This window comes from Hemitrygon akajei, chromosome 15 (genome assembly GCF_048418815.1).
Source record: "Hemitrygon akajei chromosome 15, sHemAka1.3, whole genome shotgun sequence".
Lineage (NCBI taxonomy): Eukaryota > Metazoa > Chordata > Chondrichthyes > Myliobatiformes > Dasyatidae > Hemitrygon > Hemitrygon akajei.
The window spans coordinates 5238142-5260527 of record NC_133138.1 but is presented as its reverse complement, the minus strand read 5'-3'; the positions used below and the strand labels follow the sequence as shown (position 1 = coordinate 5260527).

General features: G+C 54.1%; 1 protein-coding gene across 2 annotated transcripts in view; it reads left to right on the top strand.

Moving 5' to 3' along the window:
• The window catches only part of LOC140739122 (calcium/calmodulin-dependent protein kinase type II subunit alpha), a 285295-nt gene extending 265769 nt beyond the window's left edge, over window positions 1-19526 (top strand). The window contains exon 17 of one of the 2 annotated variants that reach the window (XM_073067093.1): window positions 16961-19526. In XM_073067093.1, coding sequence (XP_072923194.1) covers window positions 16961-17097 — 137 coding nt within the window. In that variant the 3' untranslated portion in view covers window positions 17098-19526. The remainder of the gene's footprint in view (window positions 1-16960) is intronic. The other variant, XM_073067092.1, reaches the window with a different exon arrangement.
• Window positions 19527-22386: the final 2860 nt, after the last annotated feature.

Sequence of the window (22386 nt, the reverse complement as noted above, 5' to 3'; positions counted from 1 at the left end):
AACACTAACCTCTGACAGCTCGTCCCGAACACTGACCTCTGACAGCTCTCTCCATACACTGACCTCTGACAGCTCGTCCCGAACACTGACCTCCGACAGCTCGTCCCGAACACTGACCTCTGACAGCTCTCTCCATACACTGACCTCTGACAGCTCTCTCCATACACTGACCTCCGACAGCTCGTCCCGTACACTGACCTCCGACAGCTCGTCCCGTACACTGACCTCTGACAGCTCTCTCCATACACTGACCTCTGACAGCTCGTCCCGTACACTGACCTCTGACAGCTCGTCCCGTACACTGACCTCTGACAGCTCGTCCCGAACACTGACCTCTGACAGCTCGTCCCGTACACTGACCTCCGACAGCTCTCTCCATACACTGACCTCTGACAGCTCGTCCCGAACACTGACCTCTGACAGCTCGTCCCGAACACTGACCTCTGACAGCTCGTCCCGTACACTGACCTCTGACAGCTCTCTCCATACACTGACCTCCGACAGCTCTCTCCATACACTGACCTCCGACAGCTCTCTCCATACACTGACCTCCGACAGCTCTCTCCATACACTGACCTCTGACAGCTCGTCCCGTACACTGACCTCTGACAGCTCTCTCCATACACTGACCTCTGACAGCTCTCTCCATACACTGACCTCTGACAGCTCTCTCCATACACTGACCTCCGACAGCTCGTCCCGTACACTGACCTCCGACAGCTCGTCCCGTACACTGACCTCTGACAGCTCTCTCCATACACTGACCTCTGACAGCTCGTCCCGAACACTGACCTCTGACAGCTCGTCCCGTACACTGACCTCTGACAGCTCGTCCCGAACACTGACCTCTGACAGCTCGTCCCGTACACTGACCTCTGACAGCTCTCTCTGTACACTGACCTCTGACAGTTCGACCCGTACACTGACCTCTGACAGCTCGTCCCGTACACTGACCTCTGACAGCTCTCTCCATACACTGACCTCTGACAGCTCTCTCCATACACTGACCTCTGACAGCTCTCTCCATACACTGACCTCTGACAGCTCTCTCCGTACACTGACCTCTGACAGCTCGTCCCGTACACTGACCTCTGACAGCTCGTCCCGTACACTGACCTCTGACAGCTCTCTCCATACACTGACCTCTGACAGCTCTCTCCATACACTGACCTCTGACAGCTCTCTCCGTACACTGACCTCTGACAGCTCTCTCCGTACACTGACCTCTGACAGCTCGTCCCGTACACTGACCTCTGACAGCTCGTCCCGTACACTGACCTCTGACAGCTCATCCCGAACACTGACCTCTGACAGCTCTCTCCATACACTGACCTCTGACAGCTCGTCCCGTACACTGACCTCTGACAGCTCGTCCCGTACACTGACCTCTGACAGCTCTCTCCATACACTGACCTCTGACAGCTCGTCCCGTACACTGACCTCTGACAGCTCTCTCCATACACTGACCTCTGACAGCTCGTCCCGTACACTGACCTCTGACAGCTCTCTCCATACACTGACCTCCGACAGCTCTCTCTATACACTGACCTCTGACAGCTCTCTCCGTACACTGACCTCCGACAGCTCATCCCGTACACTGACCTCTGACAGCTCTCTCCATACACTGACCTCTGACAGCTCTCTCTATACACTGACCTCTGACAGCTCTCTCCATACACTGACCTCTGACAGCTCGTCCCGTACACTGACCTCTGACAGCTCTCTCCATACACTGACCTCTGACAGCTCTCTCCATACACTGACCTCCGACAGCTCGTCCCGTACACTGACCTCCGACAGCTCATCCCGTACACTGACCTCTGACAGCTCTCTCCATACACTGACCTCTGACAGCTCGTCCCGAACACTGACCTCTGACAGCTCGTCCCGTACACTGACCTCTGACAGCTCGTCCCGAACACTGACCTCTGACAGCTCTCTCCATACACTGACCTCTGACAGCTCGTCCCGTACACTGACCTCTGACAGCTCTCTCCATACACTGACCTCTGACAGCTCGTCCCGTACACTGACCTCTGACAGCTCGTCCCGAACACTGACCTCTGACAGCTCTCTCCATACACTGACCTCTGACAGCTCTCTCCGTACACTGACCTCTGACAGCTCTCTCCGTACACTGACCTCTGACAGCTCGTCCCGAACACTGACCTCTGACAGCTCGTCCCGTACACTGACCTCTGACAGCTCTCTCCATACGCTGACCTCTGACAGCTCGTCCCGAACACTGACCTCTGACAGCTCGTCCCGTACACTGACCTCTGACAGCTCGTCCCGAACACTGACCTCTGACAGCTCTCTCCATACACTGACCTCTGACAGCTCGTCCCGTACACTGACCTCTGACAGCTCGTCCCGAACACTGACCTCTGACAGCTCGTCCCGAACACTGACCTCTGACAGCTCTCTCCATACACTGACCTCTGACAGCTCGTCCCGAACACTGACCTCTGACAGCTCGTCCCGTACACTGACCTCTGACAGCTCGTCCCGAACACTGACCTCTGACAGCTCTCTCCATACACTGACCTCTGACAGCTCGTCCCGTACACTGACCTCTGACAGCTCTCTCCATACACTGACCTCTGACAGCTCGTCCCGTACACTGACCTCTGACAGCTCGTCCCGAACACTGACCTCTGACAGCTCTCTCCATACACTGACCTCTGACAGCTCGTCCCGTACACTGACCTCTGACAGCTCTCTCCATACACTGACCTCTGACAGCTCGTCCCGAACACTGACCTCTGACAGCTCGTCCCGTACACTGACCTCTGACAGCTATTCCCGAACACTGACCTCTGACAGCTCTCTCCATACACTGACCTCTGACAGCTCGTCCCGAACACTGACCTCTGACAGCTCTCTCCATACACTGACCTCTGACAGCTCGTCCCGTACACTGACCTCTGACAGCTCGTCCCGTACACTGACCTCTGACAGCTCGTCCCGAACACTGACCTCTGACAGCTCGTCCCGTACACTGACCTCTGACAGCTCTCTCCGTACACTGACCTCTGACAGCTCGTCCCGTACACTGACCTCTGACAGCTCTCTCCATACACTGACCTCTGACAGCTCTCTCCATACACTGACCTCTGACAGCTCGTCCCGTACACTGACCTCTGACAGCTCGTCCCGAACACTGACCTCTGACAGCTCGTCCCGTACACTGACCTCTGACAGCTCTCTCCATACACTGACCTCCGACAGCTCTCTCCATACACTGACCTCTGACAGCTCGTCCCGTACACTGACCTCTGACAGCTCTCTCCATACACTGACCTCTGACAGCTCTCTCCATACACTGACCTCTGACAGCTCTCTCCATACACTGACCTCCGACAGCTCGTCCCGTACACTGACCTCCGACAGCTCGTCCCGTACACTGACCTCTGACAGCTCTCTCCATACACTGACCTCTGACAGCTCGTCCCGAACACTGACCTCTGACAGCTCGTCCCGTACACTGACCTCTGACAGCTCGTCCCGAACACTGACCTCTGACAGCTCGTCCCGTACACTGACCTCTGACAGCTCTCTCTGTACACTGACCTCTGACAGTTCGACCCGTACACTGACCTCTGACAGCTCGTCCCGTACACTGACCTCTGACAGCTCTCTCCATACACTGACCTCTGACAGCTCTCTCCATACACTGACCTCTGACAGCTCTCTCCATACACTGACCTCTGACAGCTCTCTCCGTACACTGACCTCTGACAGCTCGTCCCGTACACTGACCTCTGACAGCTCGTCCCGTACACTGACCTCTGACAGCTCTCTCCATACACTGACCTCTGACAGCTCTCTCCATACACTGACCTCTGACAGCTCTCTCCGTACACTGACCTCTGACAGCTCTCTCCGTACACTGACCTCTGACAGCTCGTCCCGTACACTGACCTCTGACAGCTCGTCCCGTACACTGACCTCTGACAGCTCATCCCGAACACTGACCTCTGACAGCTCTCTCCATACACTGACCTCTGACAGCTCGTCCCGTACACTGACCTCTGACAGCTCGTCCCGTACACTGACCTCTGACAGCTCTCTCCATACACTGACCTCTGACAGCTCGTCCCGTACACTGACCTCTGACAGCTCTCTCCATACACTGACCTCTGACAGCTCGTCCCGTACACTGACCTCTGACAGCTCTCTCCATACACTGACCTCCGACAGCTCTCTCTATACACTGACCTCTGACAGCTCTCTCCGTACACTGACCTCCGACAGCTCATCCCGTACACTGACCTCTGACAGCTCTCTCCATACACTGACCTCTGACAGCTCTCTCTATACACTGACCTCTGACAGCTCTCTCCATACACTGACCTCTGACAGCTCGTCCCGTACACTGACCTCTGACAGCTCTCTCCATACACTGACCTCTGACAGCTCTCTCCATACACTGACCTCCGACAGCTCGTCCCGTACACTGACCTCCGACAGCTCATCCCGTACACTGACCTCTGACAGCTCTCTCCATACACTGACCTCTGACAGCTCGTCCCGAACACTGACCTCTGACAGCTCGTCCCGTACACTGACCTCTGACAGCTCGTCCCGAACACTGACCTCTGACAGCTCTCTCCATACACTGACCTCTGACAGCTCGTCCCGTACACTGACCTCTGACAGCTCTCTCCATACACTGACCTCTGACAGCTCGTCCCGTACACTGACCTCTGACAGCTCGTCCCGAACACTGACCTCTGACAGCTCTCTCCATACACTGACCTCTGACAGCTCGTCCCGTACACTGACCTCTGACAGCTCTCTCCATACACTGACCTCTGACAGCTCGTCCCGAACACTGACCTCTGACAGCTCGTCCCGTACACTGACCGCTGACAGCTCGTCCCGTACACTGACCTCTGACAGCTCTCTCCGTACACTGACCTCTGACAGCTCGTCCCGAACACTGACCTCTGACAGCTCGTCCCGTACACTGACCTCTGACAGCTCTCTCCATACGCTGACCTCTGACAGCTCGTCCCGAACACTGACCTCTGACAGCTCGTCCCGTACACTGACCTCTGACAGCTCGTCCCGAACACTGACCTCTGACAGCTCTCTCCATACACTGACCTCTGACAGCTCGTCCCGTACACTGACCTCTGACAGCTCGTCCCGAACACTGACCTCTGACAGCTCGTCCCGAACACTGACCTCTGACAGCTCTCTCCATACACTGACCTCTGACAGCTCGTCCCGAACACTGACCTCTGACAGCTCGTCCCGTACACTGACCTCTGACAGCTCGTCCCGAACACTGACCTCTGACAGCTCTCTCCATACACTGACCTCTGACAGCTCGTCCCGTACACTGACCTCTGACAGCTCTCTCCATACACTGACCTCTGACAGCTCGTCCCGTACACTGACCTCTGACAGCTCGTCCCGAACACTGACCTCTGACAGCTCTCTCCATACACTGACCTCTGACAGCTCGTCCCGTACACTGACCTCTGACAGCTCTCTCCATACACTGACCTCTGACAGCTCGTCCCGAACACTGACCTCTGACAGCTCGTCCCGTACACTGACCTCTGACAGCTATTCCCGAACACTGACCTCTGACAGCTCTCTCCATACACTGACCTCTGACAGCTCGTCCCGAACACTGACCTCTGACAGCTCTCTCCATACACTGACCTCTGACAGCTCGTCCCGTACACTGACCTCTGACAGCTCGTCCCGTACACTGACCTCTGACAGCTCGTCCCGAACACTGACCTCTGACAGCTCGTCCCGTACACTGACCTCTGACAGCTCTCTCCGTACACTGACCTCTGACAGCTCGTCCCGTACACTGACCTCTGACAGCTCTCTCCATACACTGACCTCTGACAGCTCTCTCCATACACTGACCTCTGACAGCTCGTCCCGTACACTGACCTCTGACAGCTCGTCCCGTACACTGACCTCTGACAACTCGTCCCGTACACTGACCTCTGACAGCTCGTCCCGTACACTGACCTCCGACAGCTCTCTCCATACACTGACCTCCGACAGCTCGTCCCATACACTGACCTCCGACAGCTCGTCCCGTACACTGACCTCCGACAGCTCGTCCCGAACACTGACCTCTGACAGCTCTCTCCATACACTGACCTCTGACAGCTCGTCCCGTACACTGACCTCCGACAGCTCGTCCCGTACACTGACCTCTGACAGCTCTCTCCATACACTGACCTCCGACAGCTCGTCCCGTACACTGACCTCCGACAGCTCGTCAAGTACACTGACCTCTGACAGCTCTCTCCGTACACTGACCTCTGACAGCTCTCACCGTACACTGACCTCTGACAGCTCTCTCCATACACTGACCTCTGACAGCTCTCTCCATACACTGACCTCTGACAGCTCGTCCCGTACACTGACCTCTGACAGCTCGTCCCGTACACTGACCTCTGACAGCTCGTCCCGTACACTGACCTCCGACAGCTCGTCCCTAACACTGACCTCCGACAGCTCGTCCCGTACACTGACCTCTGACAGCTCGTCCCGTACACTGACCTCTGACAGCTCGTCCCGTACACTGACCTCTGACAGCTCTCTCCATACAGTGACCTCTGACAGCTCTCTCCATACACTGACCTCTGACAGCTCTCTCCATACACTGACCTCTGACAGCTCTCTCCATACACTGACCTCTGACAGCTCGTCCCGTACACTGACCTCTGACAGCTCTCTCCATACACTGACCTCTGACAGCTCGTCCCGTACACTGACCTCTGACAGCTCTCTCCGTACACTGACCTCTGACAGCTCTCTCCGTACACTGACCTCTGACAGCTCTCTCCATACACTGACCTCTGACAGCTCTCTCCATACACTGACCTCTGACAGCTCTCTCCATACACTGACCTCTGACAGCTCGTCCTGTACACTGACCTCTGACAGCTCGTCCCGAACACTGACCTCTGACAGCTCGTCCCGTACACTGACCTCTGACAGCTCGTCCCGTACACTGACCTCTGACAGCTCGTCCCGAACACTGACCTCTGACAGCTCTCTCCATACACTGACCTCTGACAGCTCGTCCCGTACAGTGACCTCTGACAGCTCGTCCCGTACACTGACCTCTGACAGCTCGTCCCGTACACTGACCTCTGACAGCTCGTCCTGAACACTGACCTCTGACAGCTCTCTCCATACACTGACCTCCGACAGCTCGTCCCGTACACTGACCTCTGACAGCTCGTCCCGAACACTGACCTCTGACAGCTCTCTCCATACACTGACCTCTGACAGCTCGTCCCGTACAGTGACCTCTGACAGCTCGTCCCGTACACTGACCTCTGACAGCTCGTCCCGTACACTGACCTCTGACAGCTCTCTCCATACACTGACCTCTGACAGCTCGTCCCGAACACTGACCTCTGACAGCTCGTCCCGTACACTGACCTCTGACAGCTCGTCCCGTACACTGACCTCTGACAGCTCGTCCCGAACACTGACCTCTGACAGCTCTCTCCATACACTGACCTCTGACAGCTCTCTCCATACACTGACCTCCGACAGCTCGTCCCGTACACTGACCTCTGACAGCTCGTCCCGAACACTGACCTCTGACAGCTCTCTCCATACACTGACCTCTGACAGCTCGTCCCGTACAGTGACCTCTGACAGCTCGTCCCGTACACTGACCTCTGACAGCTCGTCCCGTACACTGACCTCTGACAGCTCTCTCCATACACTGACCTCTGACAGCTCGTCCCGAACACTGACCTCTGACAGCTCGTCCCGTACACTGACCTCTGACAGCTCGTCCCGTACACTGACCTCCGACAGCTCGTCAAGTACACTGACCTCTGACAGCTCTCTCCATACACTGACCTCTGACAGCTCGTCCCGTACACTGACCTCTGACAGCTCGTCCCGTACACTGACCTCTGACAGCTCTCTCCATACACTGACCTCTGACAGCTCTCTCCATACACTGACCTCTGACAGCTCTCTCCATACACTGACCTCTGACAGCTCGTCCCGTACACTGACCTCTGACAGCTCTCTCCATACACTGACCTCTGACAGCTCGTCCCGTACACTGACCTCCGACAGCTCTCTCCATACACTGACCTCTGACAGCTCGTCCCGTACACTGACCTCTGACAGCTCGTCCCGTACACTGACCTCTGACAGCTCTCTCCATACACTGACCTCTGACAGCTCTCTCCATACACTGACCTCTGACAGCTCTCTCCATACACTGACCTCTGACAGCTCATCCCGTACACTGACCTCTGACAGCTCTCTCCATACACTGACCTCTGACAGCTCATCCCGTACACTGACCTCTGACAGCTCTCTCCATACACTGACCTCTGACAGCTCTCTCCGTACACTGACCTCTGACAGCTCTCTCCATACACTGACCTCTGACAGCTCTCTCCATACACTGACCTCTGACAGCTCGTCCCGAACACTGACCTCTGACAGCTCTCTCCATACACTGACCTCCGACAGCTCGTCCCGTACACTGTCCTCTGACAGCTCTCTCCATACACTGACCTCTGACAGCTCTCTCCATACACTGACCTCTGACAGCTCGTCCCGTACACTGACCTCTGACAGCTCTCCCCGTACACTGACCTCTGACAGCTCTCTCCATACACTGACCTCTGACAGCTCGTCCCGTACACTGACCTCTGACAGCTCTCTCCATACACTGACCTCTGACAGCTCGTCCCGTACACTGTCCTCTGACAGCTCTCTCCATACACTGACCTCTGACAGCTCGTCCCGTACACTGACCTCTGACAGCTCTCCCCGTACACTGACCTCTGACAGCTCTCTCCATACACTGACCTCTGACAGCTCGTCCCGTACACTGACCTCTGACAGCTCTCTCCATACACTGACCTCTGACAGCTCGTCCCGTACACTGACCTCTGACAGCTCTCTCCATACACTGACCTCTGACAGCTCGTCCCGTACACTGACCTCTGACAGCTCGTCCCGTACACTGACCTCTGACAGCTCGTCCCGAACACTGACCTCCGACAGCTCTCTCCATACACTGACCTCTGACAGCTCGTCCCGAACACTGACCTCTGACAGCTCGTCCCGTACACTGACCTCTGACAGCTCTCTCCATACACTGACCTCTGACAGCTCTCTCCATACACTGACCTCTGACAGCTCTCTCCATACACTGACCTCTGACAGCTCTCTCCATACACTGACCTCCGACAGCTCTCGCCATACACTGACCTCCGACAGCTCTCTCCATACACTGACTTCTGACAGCTCGTCCCGTACACTGACCTCTGACAGCTCGTCCCGTACACTGACCTCTGACAGCTCTCCCCGTACACTGACCTCTGACAGCTCTCTCCATACACTGACCTCTGACAGCTCGTCCCGTACACTGACCTCTGACAGCTCGTCCCGTACACTGACCTCTGACAGCTCTCTCCATACACTGACCTCTGACAGCTCTCTCCATACACTGACCTCTGACAGCTCGTCCCGTACACTGACCTCTGACAGCTCTCTCCATACACTGACCTCTGACAGCTCGTCCCGTACACTGACCTCTGACAGCTCGTCCCGTACACTGTCCTCTGACAGCTCGTCCCGTACACTGACCTCTGACAGCTCTCTCCATACACTGACCTCCGACAGCTCGTCCCGTACACTGACCTCTGACAGCTCTCTCCATACACTGACCTCCGACAGCTCGTCCCGTACACTGACCTCTGACAGCTCTCTCCGTACACTGACCTCTGACAGCTCGTCCCGTACACTGACCTCTGACAGCTCGTCCCGTACACTGACCTCTGACAGCTCGTCCCGAACACTGACCTCTGACAGCTCGTCCCGTACACTGACCTCTGACAGCTCGTCCCGAACACTGACCTCTGACAGCTCGTCCCGTACACTGACCTCTGACAGCTCTCTCCATACACTGACCTCTGACAGCTCGTCCCGTACACTGACCTCTGACAGCTCTCTCCATACACTGACCTCTGACAGCTCTCTCCATACACTGACCTCTGACAGCTCGTCCCGTACACTGACCTCTGACAGCTCTCTCCATACACTGACCTCTGACAGCTCGTCCCGTACACTGACCTCTGACAGCTCGTCCCGTACACTGTCCTCTGACAGCTCGTCCCGTACACTGACCTCTGACAGCTCTCTCCATACACTGACCTCTGACAGCTCGTCCCGAACACTGACCTCTGACAGCTCTCTCCATACACTGACCTCCGACAGCTCTCTCGATACACTGACCTCTGACAGCTCTCTCCATACACTGACCTCTGACAGCTCGTCCCGTACACTGACCTCTGACAGCTCTCTCCATACAGTGACCTCCGACAGCTCGTCCCATACACTGACCTCCGACAGCTCGTCCCGTACACTGACCTCCGACAACTCGTCCCGTACACTGACCTCCGATAGCTCGTCCCGTACACTGACCTCTGACAGCTCGTCCCGTACACTGACCTCTGACAGCTCTCTCCATACAGTGACCTCCGACAGCTCGTCCCGTACACTGACCTCCGACAGCTCGTCCCGAACACTGACCTCTGACAGCTCTCTCCATACACTGACCTCTGACAGCTCTCTCCATACACTGACCTCCGACAGCTCGTCCCGTACACTGACCTCTGACAGCTCTCTCCATACACTGACCTCTGACAGCTCTCTCCATACACTGACCTCCGACAGCTCGTCCCGTACACTGACCTCTGACAGCTCTCTCCATACACTGACCTCCGACAGCTCGTCCCGTACACTGACCTCTGACAGCTCTCTCCGTACACTGACCTCTGACAGCTCGTCCCGTACACTGACCTCTGACAGCTCGTCCCGTACACTGACCTCTGACAGCTCGTCCCGAACACTGACCTCTGACAGCTCGTCCCGTACACTGACCTCTGACAGCTCGTCCCGAACACTGACCTCTGACAGCTCGTCCCGTACACTGACCTCTGACAGCTCGTCCCGTACACTGACCTCTGACAGCTCTCTCCATACACTGACCTCTGACAGCTCTCTCCATACACTGACCTCCGACAGCTCTCTCCGTACACTGACCTCCGACAGCTCTCTCCGTACACTGACCTCTGACAGCTCTCTCCGTACACTGACCTCTGACAGCTCGTCCCGTACACTGACCTCTGACAGCTCTCTCCATACACTGACCTCTGACAGCTCGTCCCGTACACTGACCTCCGACAGCTCGTCCCGAACACTGACCTCTGACAGCTCTCTCCATACACTGACCTCTGACAGCTCTCTCCATACACTGACCTCCGACAGCTCTCTCCGTACACTGACCTCTGACAGCTCTCTCCATACACTGACCTCTGACAGCTCTCTCCATACACTGACCTCTGACAGCTCTCTCCATACACTGACCTCTGACAGCTCGTCCCGTACACTGACCTCTGACAGCTCTCTCCATACACTGACCTCTGACAGCTCGTCCCGTACACTGACCTCCGACAGCTCGTCCCGAACACTGACCTCTGACAGCTCTCTCCATACACTGACCTCTGACAGCTCTCTCCATACACTGACCTCTGACAGCTCTCTCCGTACACTGACCTCTGACAGCTCTCTCCATACACTGACCTCTGACAGCTCTCTCCATACACTGACCTCTGACAGCTCGTCCCATACACTGACCTCTGACAGCTCGTCCCATACACTGACCTCTGACAGCTCTCTCCATACACTGACCTCTGACAACTCATCCCGTACACTGTCCTCTGACAGCTCGTCCCGTACACTGTCCTCTGACAGCTCTCTCCATACACTGACCTCTGACAGCTCTCTCCATACACTGACCTCTGACAGCTCGTCCCGTACACTGACCTCTGACAGCTCTCTCCATACACTGACCTCCGACAGCTCGTCCCGTACACTGACCTCTGACAGCTCGTCCCGTACACTGACCTCTGACAGCTCTCTCCATACACTGACCTCTGACAGCTCTCTCCGTACACTGACCTCCGACAGCTCTCTCCATACACTGACCTCTGACAGCTCGTCCCGTACACTGACCTCTGACAGCTCTCTCCATACACTGACCTCTGACAGCTCTCTCCGTACACTGACCTCTGACAGCTCGTCCCGTACACTGACCTCTGACAGCTCGTCCCATACACTGACCTCTGACAGCTCTCTCCATACACTGACCTCTGACAGCTCGTCCCGTACACTGACCTCTGACAGCTCGTCCCGAACACTGACCTCTGACAGCTCGTCCCGTACACTGACCTCTGACAGCTCTCTCCGTACACTGACCTCTGACAGCTCGTCCCGTACACTGACCTCTGACAGCTCTCTCCATACACTGACCTCTGACAGCTCGTCCCGAACACTGACCTCCGACAGCTCGTCCCGTACACTGACCTCTGACAGCTCTCTCCATACACTGACCTCTGACAGCTCTCTCCATACACTGACCTCTGACAGCTCTCTCCATACACTGACCTCTGACAGCTCTCTCCATACACTGACCTCTGACAGCTCGTCCCGTACACTGACCTCTGACAGCTCTCTCCATACACTGACCTCTGACAGCTCTCTCCATACACTGACCTCTGACAGCTCGTCCCATACACTGACCTCTGACAGCTCTCTCCATACACTGACCTCTGACAGCTCGTCCCGTACACTGACCTCTGACAGCTCTCTCCATACACTGACCTCTGACAGCTCTCTCCATACACTGACCTCCGACAGCTCTCTCCATACACTGACCTCTGACAGCTCGTCCTGTACACTGACCTCTGACAGCTCTCTCCATACACTGACCTCTGACAGCTCGTCCCGTACACTGACCTCTGACAGCTCTCTCCGTACACTGACCTCTGACAGCTCTCTCCATACACTGACCTCTGACAGCTCGTCCTGTACACTGACCTCTGACAGCTCTCTCCATACACTGACCTCTGACAGCTCTCTCCATACACTGACCTCCGACAGCTCTCTCCATACACTGACCTCTGACAGCTCTCTCCATACACTGACCTCTGACAGCTCGTCCCGTACACTGACCTCTGACAGCTCTCTCCATACACTGACCTCTGACAGCTCGTCCCGTACACTGTCCTCTGACAGCTCTCTCCATACACTGACCTCCGACAGCTCGTCCTGTACACTGACCTCCGACAGCTCTCTCCATACACTGACCTCTGACAGCTCGTCCCGTACACTGACCTCTGACAGCTCTCTCCATACACTGACCTCTGACAGCTCGTCCCGTACACTGACCTCTGACAGCTCGTCCCGTACACTGACCTCTGACAGCTCGTCCCATACACTGACCTCTGACAGCTCTCTCCATACACTGACCTCTGACAGCTCGTCCCGAACACTGACCTCTGACAGCTCGTCCCGTACACTGACCTCTGACAGCTCTCTCCATACACTGACCTCCGACAGCTCTCTCCATACACTGACCTCTGACAGCTCGTCCCGAACACTGACCTCTGACAGCTCGTCCCGAACACTGACCTCCGACAGCTCTCTCCATAAACTGACCTCTGACAGCTCTCTCCATACACTGACCTCTGACATCTCTCTCCATACACTGACCTCCGACAGCTCTCTCCATACACTGACCTCCGACAGCTCTCTCCATACACTGACCTCTGACAGCTCTCTCCATACACTGACCTCTGACAGCTCTCTCCATACACTGACCTCCGACCGCTCTCTCCATACACTGACCTCCGACAGCTCTCTCCATACACTGACCTCTGACAGCTCGTCCCGTACACTGACCTCTGACAGCTCTCTCCATACACTGACCTCTGACAGCTCTCTCCATACACTGACCTCTGACAGCTCGTCCCGTACACTGACCTCTGACAGCTCGTCCCGTACACTGACCTCCGACAGCTCTCTCCATACACTGACCTCCGACAGCTCTCTCCATACACTGACCTCTGACAGCTCTCTCCATACACTGACCTCTGACAGCTCGTCCCGAACACTGACCTCTGACAGCTCGTCCCGTACACTGACCTCTGACAGCTCTCTCCATACACTGACCTCTGACAGCTCTCTCCATACACTGACCTCTGACAGCTCTCTCCATACACTGACCTCCGACAGCTCTCTCCGTACACTGACCTCCGACAGCTCGTCCCGTACACTGACCTCTGACAGCTCTCTCCATACACTGACCTCCGACAGCTCGTCCCGAACACTGACCTCTGACAGCTCTCTCCATACACTGACCTCTGACAGCTCGTCCCGTACACTGACCTCTGACAGCTCTCTCCATACACTGACCTCTGACAGCTCTCTCCATACACTGACCTCTGACAGCTCGTCCCGTACACTGACCTCTGACAGCTCTCTCCATACACTGACCTCCGACAGCTCGTCCCGTACACTGACCTCTGACAGCTCTCTCCATACACTGACCTCTGACAGCTCGTCCCGTACACTGACCTCCGACAGCTCGTCCCGAACACTGACCTCTGACAGCTCTCTCCATACACTGACCTCTGACAGCTCTCTCCATACACTGACCTCTGACAGCTCTCTCCATACACTGACCTCTGACAGCTATCGCCATACACTGACCTCTGACAGCTCTCTCCATACACTGACCTCTGACAGCTCGTCCCGTACACTGACCTCTGACAGCTCTCTCCATACACTGACCTCTGACAGCTCGTCCCGTACACTGACCTCTGACAGCTCTCTCCATACACTGACCTCTGACAGCTCTCTCCATACACTGACCTCTGACAGCTCGTCCCGTACACTGACCTCTGACAGCTCTCTCCATACACTGACCTCTGACAACTCGTCCCGTACACTGACCTCTGACAGCTCTCTCCATACACTGACCTCTGACAGCTCTCTCCGTACACTGACCTCTGACAGCTCTCTCCATACACTGACCTCTGACAGCTCTCTCCATACACTGACCTCCGACAGCTCTCTCCATACACTGTCCTCTGACAGCTCTCTCCATACACTGACCTCTGACAGCTCTCTCCATACACTGACCTCCGACAGCTCTCTCCATACACTGACCTCCGACAGCTCTCTCCATACACTGTCCTCCGACAGCTCGTCCCGTACACTGACCTCTGACAGCTCGTCCCGAACACTGACCTCTGACAGCTCGTCCCGAACACTGACCTCTGACAGCTCTCTCCATACACTGACCTCTGACAGCTCGTCCCGAACACTGACCTCTGACAGCTCTCTCCATACACTGACCTCTGACAGCTCTCTCCATACACTGACCTCTGACAGCTCGTCCCGAACACTGACCTCTGACAGCTCTCTCCATACACTGACCTCTGACAGCTCTCTCCATACACTGACCTCTGACAGCTCGTCCCGAACACTGACCTCTGACAGCTCGTCCCGTACACTGACCTCTGACAGCTCGTCCTGTACACTGACCTCTGACAGCTCTCTCCATACACTGACCTCTGACAGCTCGTCCCGAACACTGACCTCTGACAGCTCGTCCCGTACACTGACCTCTGACAGCTCGTCCTGTACACTGACCTCTGACAGCTCGTCCTGTACACTGACCTCTGTCAGCTCGTCCCGAACACTGACCTCTGACAGCTCTCTCCATACACTGACCTCTGACAGCTCTCTCCATACACTGACCTCCGACAGCTCGTCCCGTACACTGACCTCTGACAGCTCGTCCCGTACACTGACCTCTGACAGCTCGTCCCGTACACTGACCTCTGACAGCTCGTCCCGAACACTGACCTCTGACAGCTCTCTCCATACACTGACCTCTGACAGCTCTCTCCATGCACTGACCTCTGACAACTCATCCTGAACACTGACCTCTGACAGCTCGTCCCGTACACTGACCTCTGACAGCTCTCTCCATACACTGACCTCTGACAGCTCGTCCCGAACACTGACCTCCGACAGCTCTCTCCATACACTGACCTCTGACAGCTCTCTCCATACACTGACCTCTGACAGCTCTCTCCATACACTGACCTCTGACAGCTCGTCCCGTACACTGACCTCTGACAGCTCGTCCCGTACACTGACCTCTGACAGCTCGTCCCGTACACTGACCTCTGACAGCTCTCTCCATACACTGACCTCTGACAGCTCTCTCCATACACTGACCTCTGACAGCTCGTCCCGTACACTGACCTCTGACAGCTCGTCCCGTACACTGACCTCTGACAGCTCGTCCCGTACACTGACCAGGGGAAGTCATTGAGGCAGGTACATTTACACTGAAAAGTTGCCCCTCAGGTTCCTATTAAATCTCTCCTCTCACTTTAAACCTATGCCCTCTGGTTCCAATCGCTACCTCATCCCCAAATCAGATCATTCCCTATTCCCATGGACCCAAGCTCTCACCTCATATTCAAAACCCTCCTAAACACCAACCAGCTCAGCCTGGTGTAATAAGGTGTGAGACATCTCCCTCTGTTAAAATGAAGGGCTGAATAAATGTAACGGTGGAGAGGGACCTTCACCTGAACATCGTGAGTGCTTTCCATGCCCTGGGATGTTCTCAAGAGCAGACGGTGGAGATGGTGGTGGGGGGGTGGGGGTGGGGGCAATGCTAAAGTTTTGTGGTTTGTACTCATTCATTCTCTCTCTCCATCTCTCTCTCTCTATTCCCCATCTCTCTCCCTTCTCTCTCTCCCCTATCTCCCTCTCCCATCTCTCTCTCTCGCTGTATTTCTCTCTCTCCCCATCTTTATTTCTCGCTCGCCCATCGCTCTCACCCCCTCTCTCCTCTATCTCTCTTTTCCCCATCTCTCTCCCCTCTCTTTCTCTCTCTCCCCTATCACTTTCTCCCTCATCTCCTCTCCCATCTCTCTCACTGTATTTCTCTCTCCCCCTCTCTCTCTCTCCCCGATCACTTTCTCCCTCATCTCCTCTCCCATCTCTCTCTCGCTGTATTTCTCTCTCCCCATCCCTCTCTCTTATTTTCTCTCCCCAGCTGAAATCTCGCCACCCCGTCTCATGCTGCTATCCGTGACTGACCTGCACGCCAGTACGATATCTCCCTGTCACCTCCCCGCTGGACTCTTGCTTCCCCTGGGGGAGAGGTGGATTGCTTGGTGGAATCACAGCTGAGTGGGACGAGTCCCCTCTCTCGCAACCCCGCGTTTAGCAGAGAGAGTGATGAATTTCATATCACACCATCCTTTTTTGTACCCTGAAAGGCAATATTTGTCGTAAAGGCATGTTTACAGTGATACCTATCATTCAAATCTGTTTACAGTGGAAGTGTATTTTTAAATTGTGATAATCCAGTGATAATTTTCTGACTTGCCTGAGATGCATGTTTTTAATCTATAATGCTAGGTGCAAAAATTAACTCTAGCCTTTGCAATTAAAGCATTGACTTGGGAAGGGGGAATTAATGATTTCTAGAGTTCAGTCGTAGAGAATACACGGGATGAAAGATCTATCATCTCAATAAGGCAGCATCAGTTAGTAACACTGAGGGATTCAACCAACGTTTCCTGGGATTGGATCTTCTCCCGGTCCCTTCCTTCACACCTCAGCCGCGACTGAAACGGTTGAAAGTGCTTTCTTTTTCGAGATCAGTCCAAGGTCTCAGGAGGGAAACGGGAACTGGTTTCCAGTTTTTTTAAAGGAGGGCTCTCTTGTAATCCCCACGAGACCTCACTTTTACTTGGAGAGCAATGATTTTCAACGCAGTTTGTACGTTTGCAAATTGTAGATCTTCCAAATGAGCTTCCTCTGATGGTTCTGACATCAGTTTGACATGCCTCTCCCCCCACCCCAAAGAAACAGGGCTGAGTATCCCCTCTTCCCCTCTCCAGGGGATGTCCAGTCTAGAGCAAAGTTTCAGTCTCCTCACAGTTTGATCCTGCTGTGGGCCCTGAATGTATTGGGAATCAAGTGTTACCAATTTAAATTGGTGTCAGTTCAGTGTTTTTGGAGAACAGGCAAGGAACTAAGACCTGGTTTAACTAGGACGCACCATCCAAAGGCAACTAGGCTTCAGCAGCCCTGGCAAATTGGCCTCTTTCAGTGAATCGGAGTTTCTATTCCACTCCAGAACACACCCATCCCCGCATGGCCAATGGACTTCCCTACTAACTCTCACCCTCACCCTCCCCCTCCCTCCGTTGGTTGCTCAAAGTCAGAGGACAAGAGGAAGACACACCAACTCTTTGACTCTGTTTCCCAGGGCCCTACTGCCTTTTGGTAAATTGCCACATGTGCCAAGGTACAGTGGACAACTTTGTTTTGCATGTCATCTGTACAGATCGTTTCGTTGCATCAGTACATTCAGGTAAAACAGTTACAGAACGCAGAGTAAAGTGCTACAGGTACAGAGAGAGTGCAGTACAGGCAGACAATACCAGTATCTCTTCTGAGGGTTCCTGTTGTATCTGCTCCCAATATCTTTTCTGGTATGTACAAATGTTCTTCCCCACTCCCCTAGGGAGAGGGCCCAAGTTCTGTAGCCCTTAGCAACCAGACCCTTGACCATTAGCAACCACCCATGGCTCTTAGCAACCAGTCTCATGGCCTTCACCAACCAGTCACACAATCCTTAGAACCATCTCATGATCAGTCTCAGATCCCTTAGCAACCAGACCCTTGACCAATAGCAACCATCCCAAGGCCCTTAGCAACTTGTCCCTTGACCCTTAGCTACAATCCCATGCCCTTAGCAGTTAGTTACTAACCAACATCTTGACCTTTAGCATCCATTCCATAGCCACAAGTAACCAGTCCCCTGACCATTATCAACCACTAAATGATCCTAAGCAATCAATCTCGTATCCCTTAGCAACCAGACCCTTGACCAATAGCAAACATCCCATGGCCCTTAGCAACCAGTTCCTTAACCCTTAGCTACAATCCCAAAGTGCTAAACAAACAATCCTGTTGAAACCAGTCTGTCCCACTACCCCAAACAGTCAACTTCTTGTCCTGCACACTGCCTGGGGATAACATCCCCCACCCCCGGGTGATCAACGAATGTAACTGTAAAGATTCAAAGTCTTCTTGTTCCCTTCTTCTGTTGAGCTGTGAGGCCATTTTGCCCTTAAGCCTGTGGTAGAGGAACACGAGGAGGGCATTTTGTTACACAAGAGCCTTGCCTCCCATTCAGTCAGGAATGCCGTGCTTTGGTGAGGGAGGGGGTACAGATGGGTTATTTGCTGTTCTTTTTTTTAACCACTTTAGGAGAAACATTCCCACCTCATCATCTTCTGCTTGCTTCTGCCCAGGAAAAAGACAGCTCACGCACTATTTTTTAGCGCTTGTGTTAGCTCAGCAGGCCTATGCATTGGGCTCCGTGCACTGCAGACAGCTGCTTTTGTACCTCTGTATTGTATCGTAAATCAAATCAATGCCTCGACATTTTCGTAAGTGACTTCAATGTAAACTCTTGTGACACTGAAGAAATTAATTGCACAAAGCTTGCATCTTTGAAATATGGTACGACTCAAACGTAAGGTGATTGTGGATACGTTGATTGGTGTCTCGCGAATAAAGAGATTTTATCACTTTGTCTTGAACAGTGTCTCAATGTTTTTCTTTATTAAATTAAAGGGATTAGATGCAGATTTAATGCTCTGCCTGTTCCTGAATCAGGAAAGATGACGTTCAAAGTACTTTTAGAATCAGAATCAGGTTTAATATCACCAGGATACATCGTAAAATTTGCGGTTTTAGCAGCAAAACTATCTTGCAATATTAAAAACCGTAAATTACAGTAAATATATATATATATAATTGTTAAATTAATTAAGTAGTGCAAAAAATATTGAGGTAGTATTCATGGATTCATTGTCCATTCAGAAATCTGATAGCAGAGGAGAAGAAGCTGTTTCTGAATCATTGAGTGTGTGTCTTCAGGCTCCTGTCCCTCCTCCCCGATGGTAGCACTGAGAACAGGGCATGGCCTGGGTGATGGGGTCCGTAATGATGGATGCCACCTTTTTGAAGCATTGCTCATTAAAGATTATCAAAGTATGTATGAATACACTACGCAACCCTGAGATTCATTCTCTTACAAGCAGCTACAAAGCAAAGAATCACAAAATAACCCATTTAAAAAAGACCTACACAACAAAGGCATCAAGCACCCAGTGAGAGAAAAAGAGCAAAACAAGCAAACAATAAAGCAGTAATGAATAACACAAAGAATGTAAACTGCATTGCCCCCCAAAAGTGAATCTGCAGCCATGGAGACAGTTCAGTGCTGAGGTGAGTGTCAATGGCTGCAGGCCACAGTCACACGGACAGTTCAGTGCTGAGGTGAGTGTGAATGGCTGTAGGCCACAGTCACAGAGACAGTTCAGTGCTGAGGTGAGTGTCAATGGCTGCAGATCACAGTCACACAGACAGTTCAGTGCTGAGGTGAGTGTCAATGGCTGCAGGCCACAGTCACACAGACAGTTCAGTGCTGAGGTGAGTGTCAGAGGCTGCAGGCCACAGTCACAGACAGTTCAGTGCTGAGGTGAGTGTCAATGGCTGCAGGCCACAGTCACACGGACAGTTCAGTGCTGAGGTGAGTGTCAATGGCTGCAGATCACAGTCACACAGACAGTTCAGTGCTGAGGTGAGTGTCAATGGCTGCAGACCACAGTCACGGAGACAGTTCAGTGCTGAGGTGAGTGTCAATAGCTGCAGGCCACAGTCACACAGACAGTTCAGTGCTGAGGTGAGTGTCAATGGCTGCAGGCCACAGTCACAGACAGTTCAGTGCTGAGGTGAGTGTCAATAGCTGCAGGCCACAGTCACACAGACAGTTCAGTGCTGAGGTGAGTGTCAATGGCTGCAGGCCACAGTCACGGAGACAGTTCAGTGCTGAGGTGAGTGTCAATGGCTGCAGGCCACAGTCACACAGACAATTCAGTGCTGAGGTGAGTGTCAATGGCTGCAGGCCACAGTCACAGACAGTTCAGTGCTGAGGTGAGTGTCAATGGCTGCAGGCCACAGTCACACAGACAGTTCAGTGCTTGAGGTGAGTGTCAATGGCTGCAGGCCACAGTCACGGAGACAGTTCAGTGCTGAGGTGAGTGTCAATGGCTGCAGGCCACAGTCACGGAGACAGTTCAGTGCTGAGGTGAGTGTCAATGGCTGCAGGCCACAGTCACACAGACAATTCAGTGCTGAGGTGAGTGTCAATGGCTGCAGGCCACAGTCACAGACAGTTCAGTGCTGAGGTGAGTGTCAATGGCTGCAGGCCACAGTCACACAGACAGTTCAGTGCTTGAGGTGAGTGTCAATGGCTGCAGGCCACAGTCACACAGACAGTTCAGTGCTGAGGTGAGTGTCAATGGCTGCAGGCCACAGTCACACAGACAGTTCAGTGCTGAGGTGAGTGTCAATGGCTGCAGGCCACAGTCACACAGACAGTTCAGTGCTGAGGTGAGTGTCAATGGCTGCAGGCCACAGTCACAGACAGTTCAGTGCTGAGGTGAGTGTCAATGGCTGCAGGCCACAGTCACACAGACAGTTCAGTGCTGAGGTGAGTGTCAATGGCTGCAGGCCACAGTCACACAGACAGTTCAGTGCTGAGGTGAGTGTCAATGGCTGCAGGCCACAGTCACAGACAGTTCAGTGCTGAGGTGAGTGTCAATGGCTGCAGGCCACAGTCACACAGACAGTTCAGTGCTGAGGTGAGTGTCAATGGCTGCAGGCCACAGTCACACAGACAGTTCTGTGCTGAGGTGAGTGTCAATGGCTGCAGGCCACAGTCACACAGACAGTTCAGTGCTGAGGTGAGTGTCAATGGCTGCAGGCCACAGTCACAGACAGTTCAGTGCTGAGGTGAGTGTCAATGGCTGCAGGCCACAGTCACAGACAATTCAGTGCTGAGGTGAGTGTCGATGGCTGCAGGCCACAGTCACAGAGACAGTTCAGTGCTGAGGTGAGTGTCAATGGGGGCCACAGTCACAGACAATTCAGTGCTGAGGTGAGTGTCAATGGCTGCAGGCCACAGTCACACAGACAGTTCAGTGCTGAGGTGAGTGTCAATGGCTGCAGGCCACAGTCACACAGACAGTTCAGTGCTGAGGTGAGTGTCAATGGCTGCAGGCCACAGTCACACAGACAGTTCAGTGCTGAGGTGAGTGTCAATGGCTGCAGGCCACAGTCACACAGACAGTTCAGTGCTGAGGTGAGTGTCAATGGCTGCAGGCCACAGTCACGGACAGTTCAGTGCTGAGGTGAGTATCAATGGCTGCAGGCCACAGTCACACAGACAGTTCAGTGCTGAGGTGAGTGTCAATGGCTGCAGGCCACAGTCACACAGACAGTTCAGTGCTGAGGTGAGTGTCAATGGCTGCAGGCCACAGTCACACAGACAGTTCAGTGCTGAGGTGAGTGTCAATGGCTGCAGGCCACAGTCACAGACAGTTCAGTGCTGAG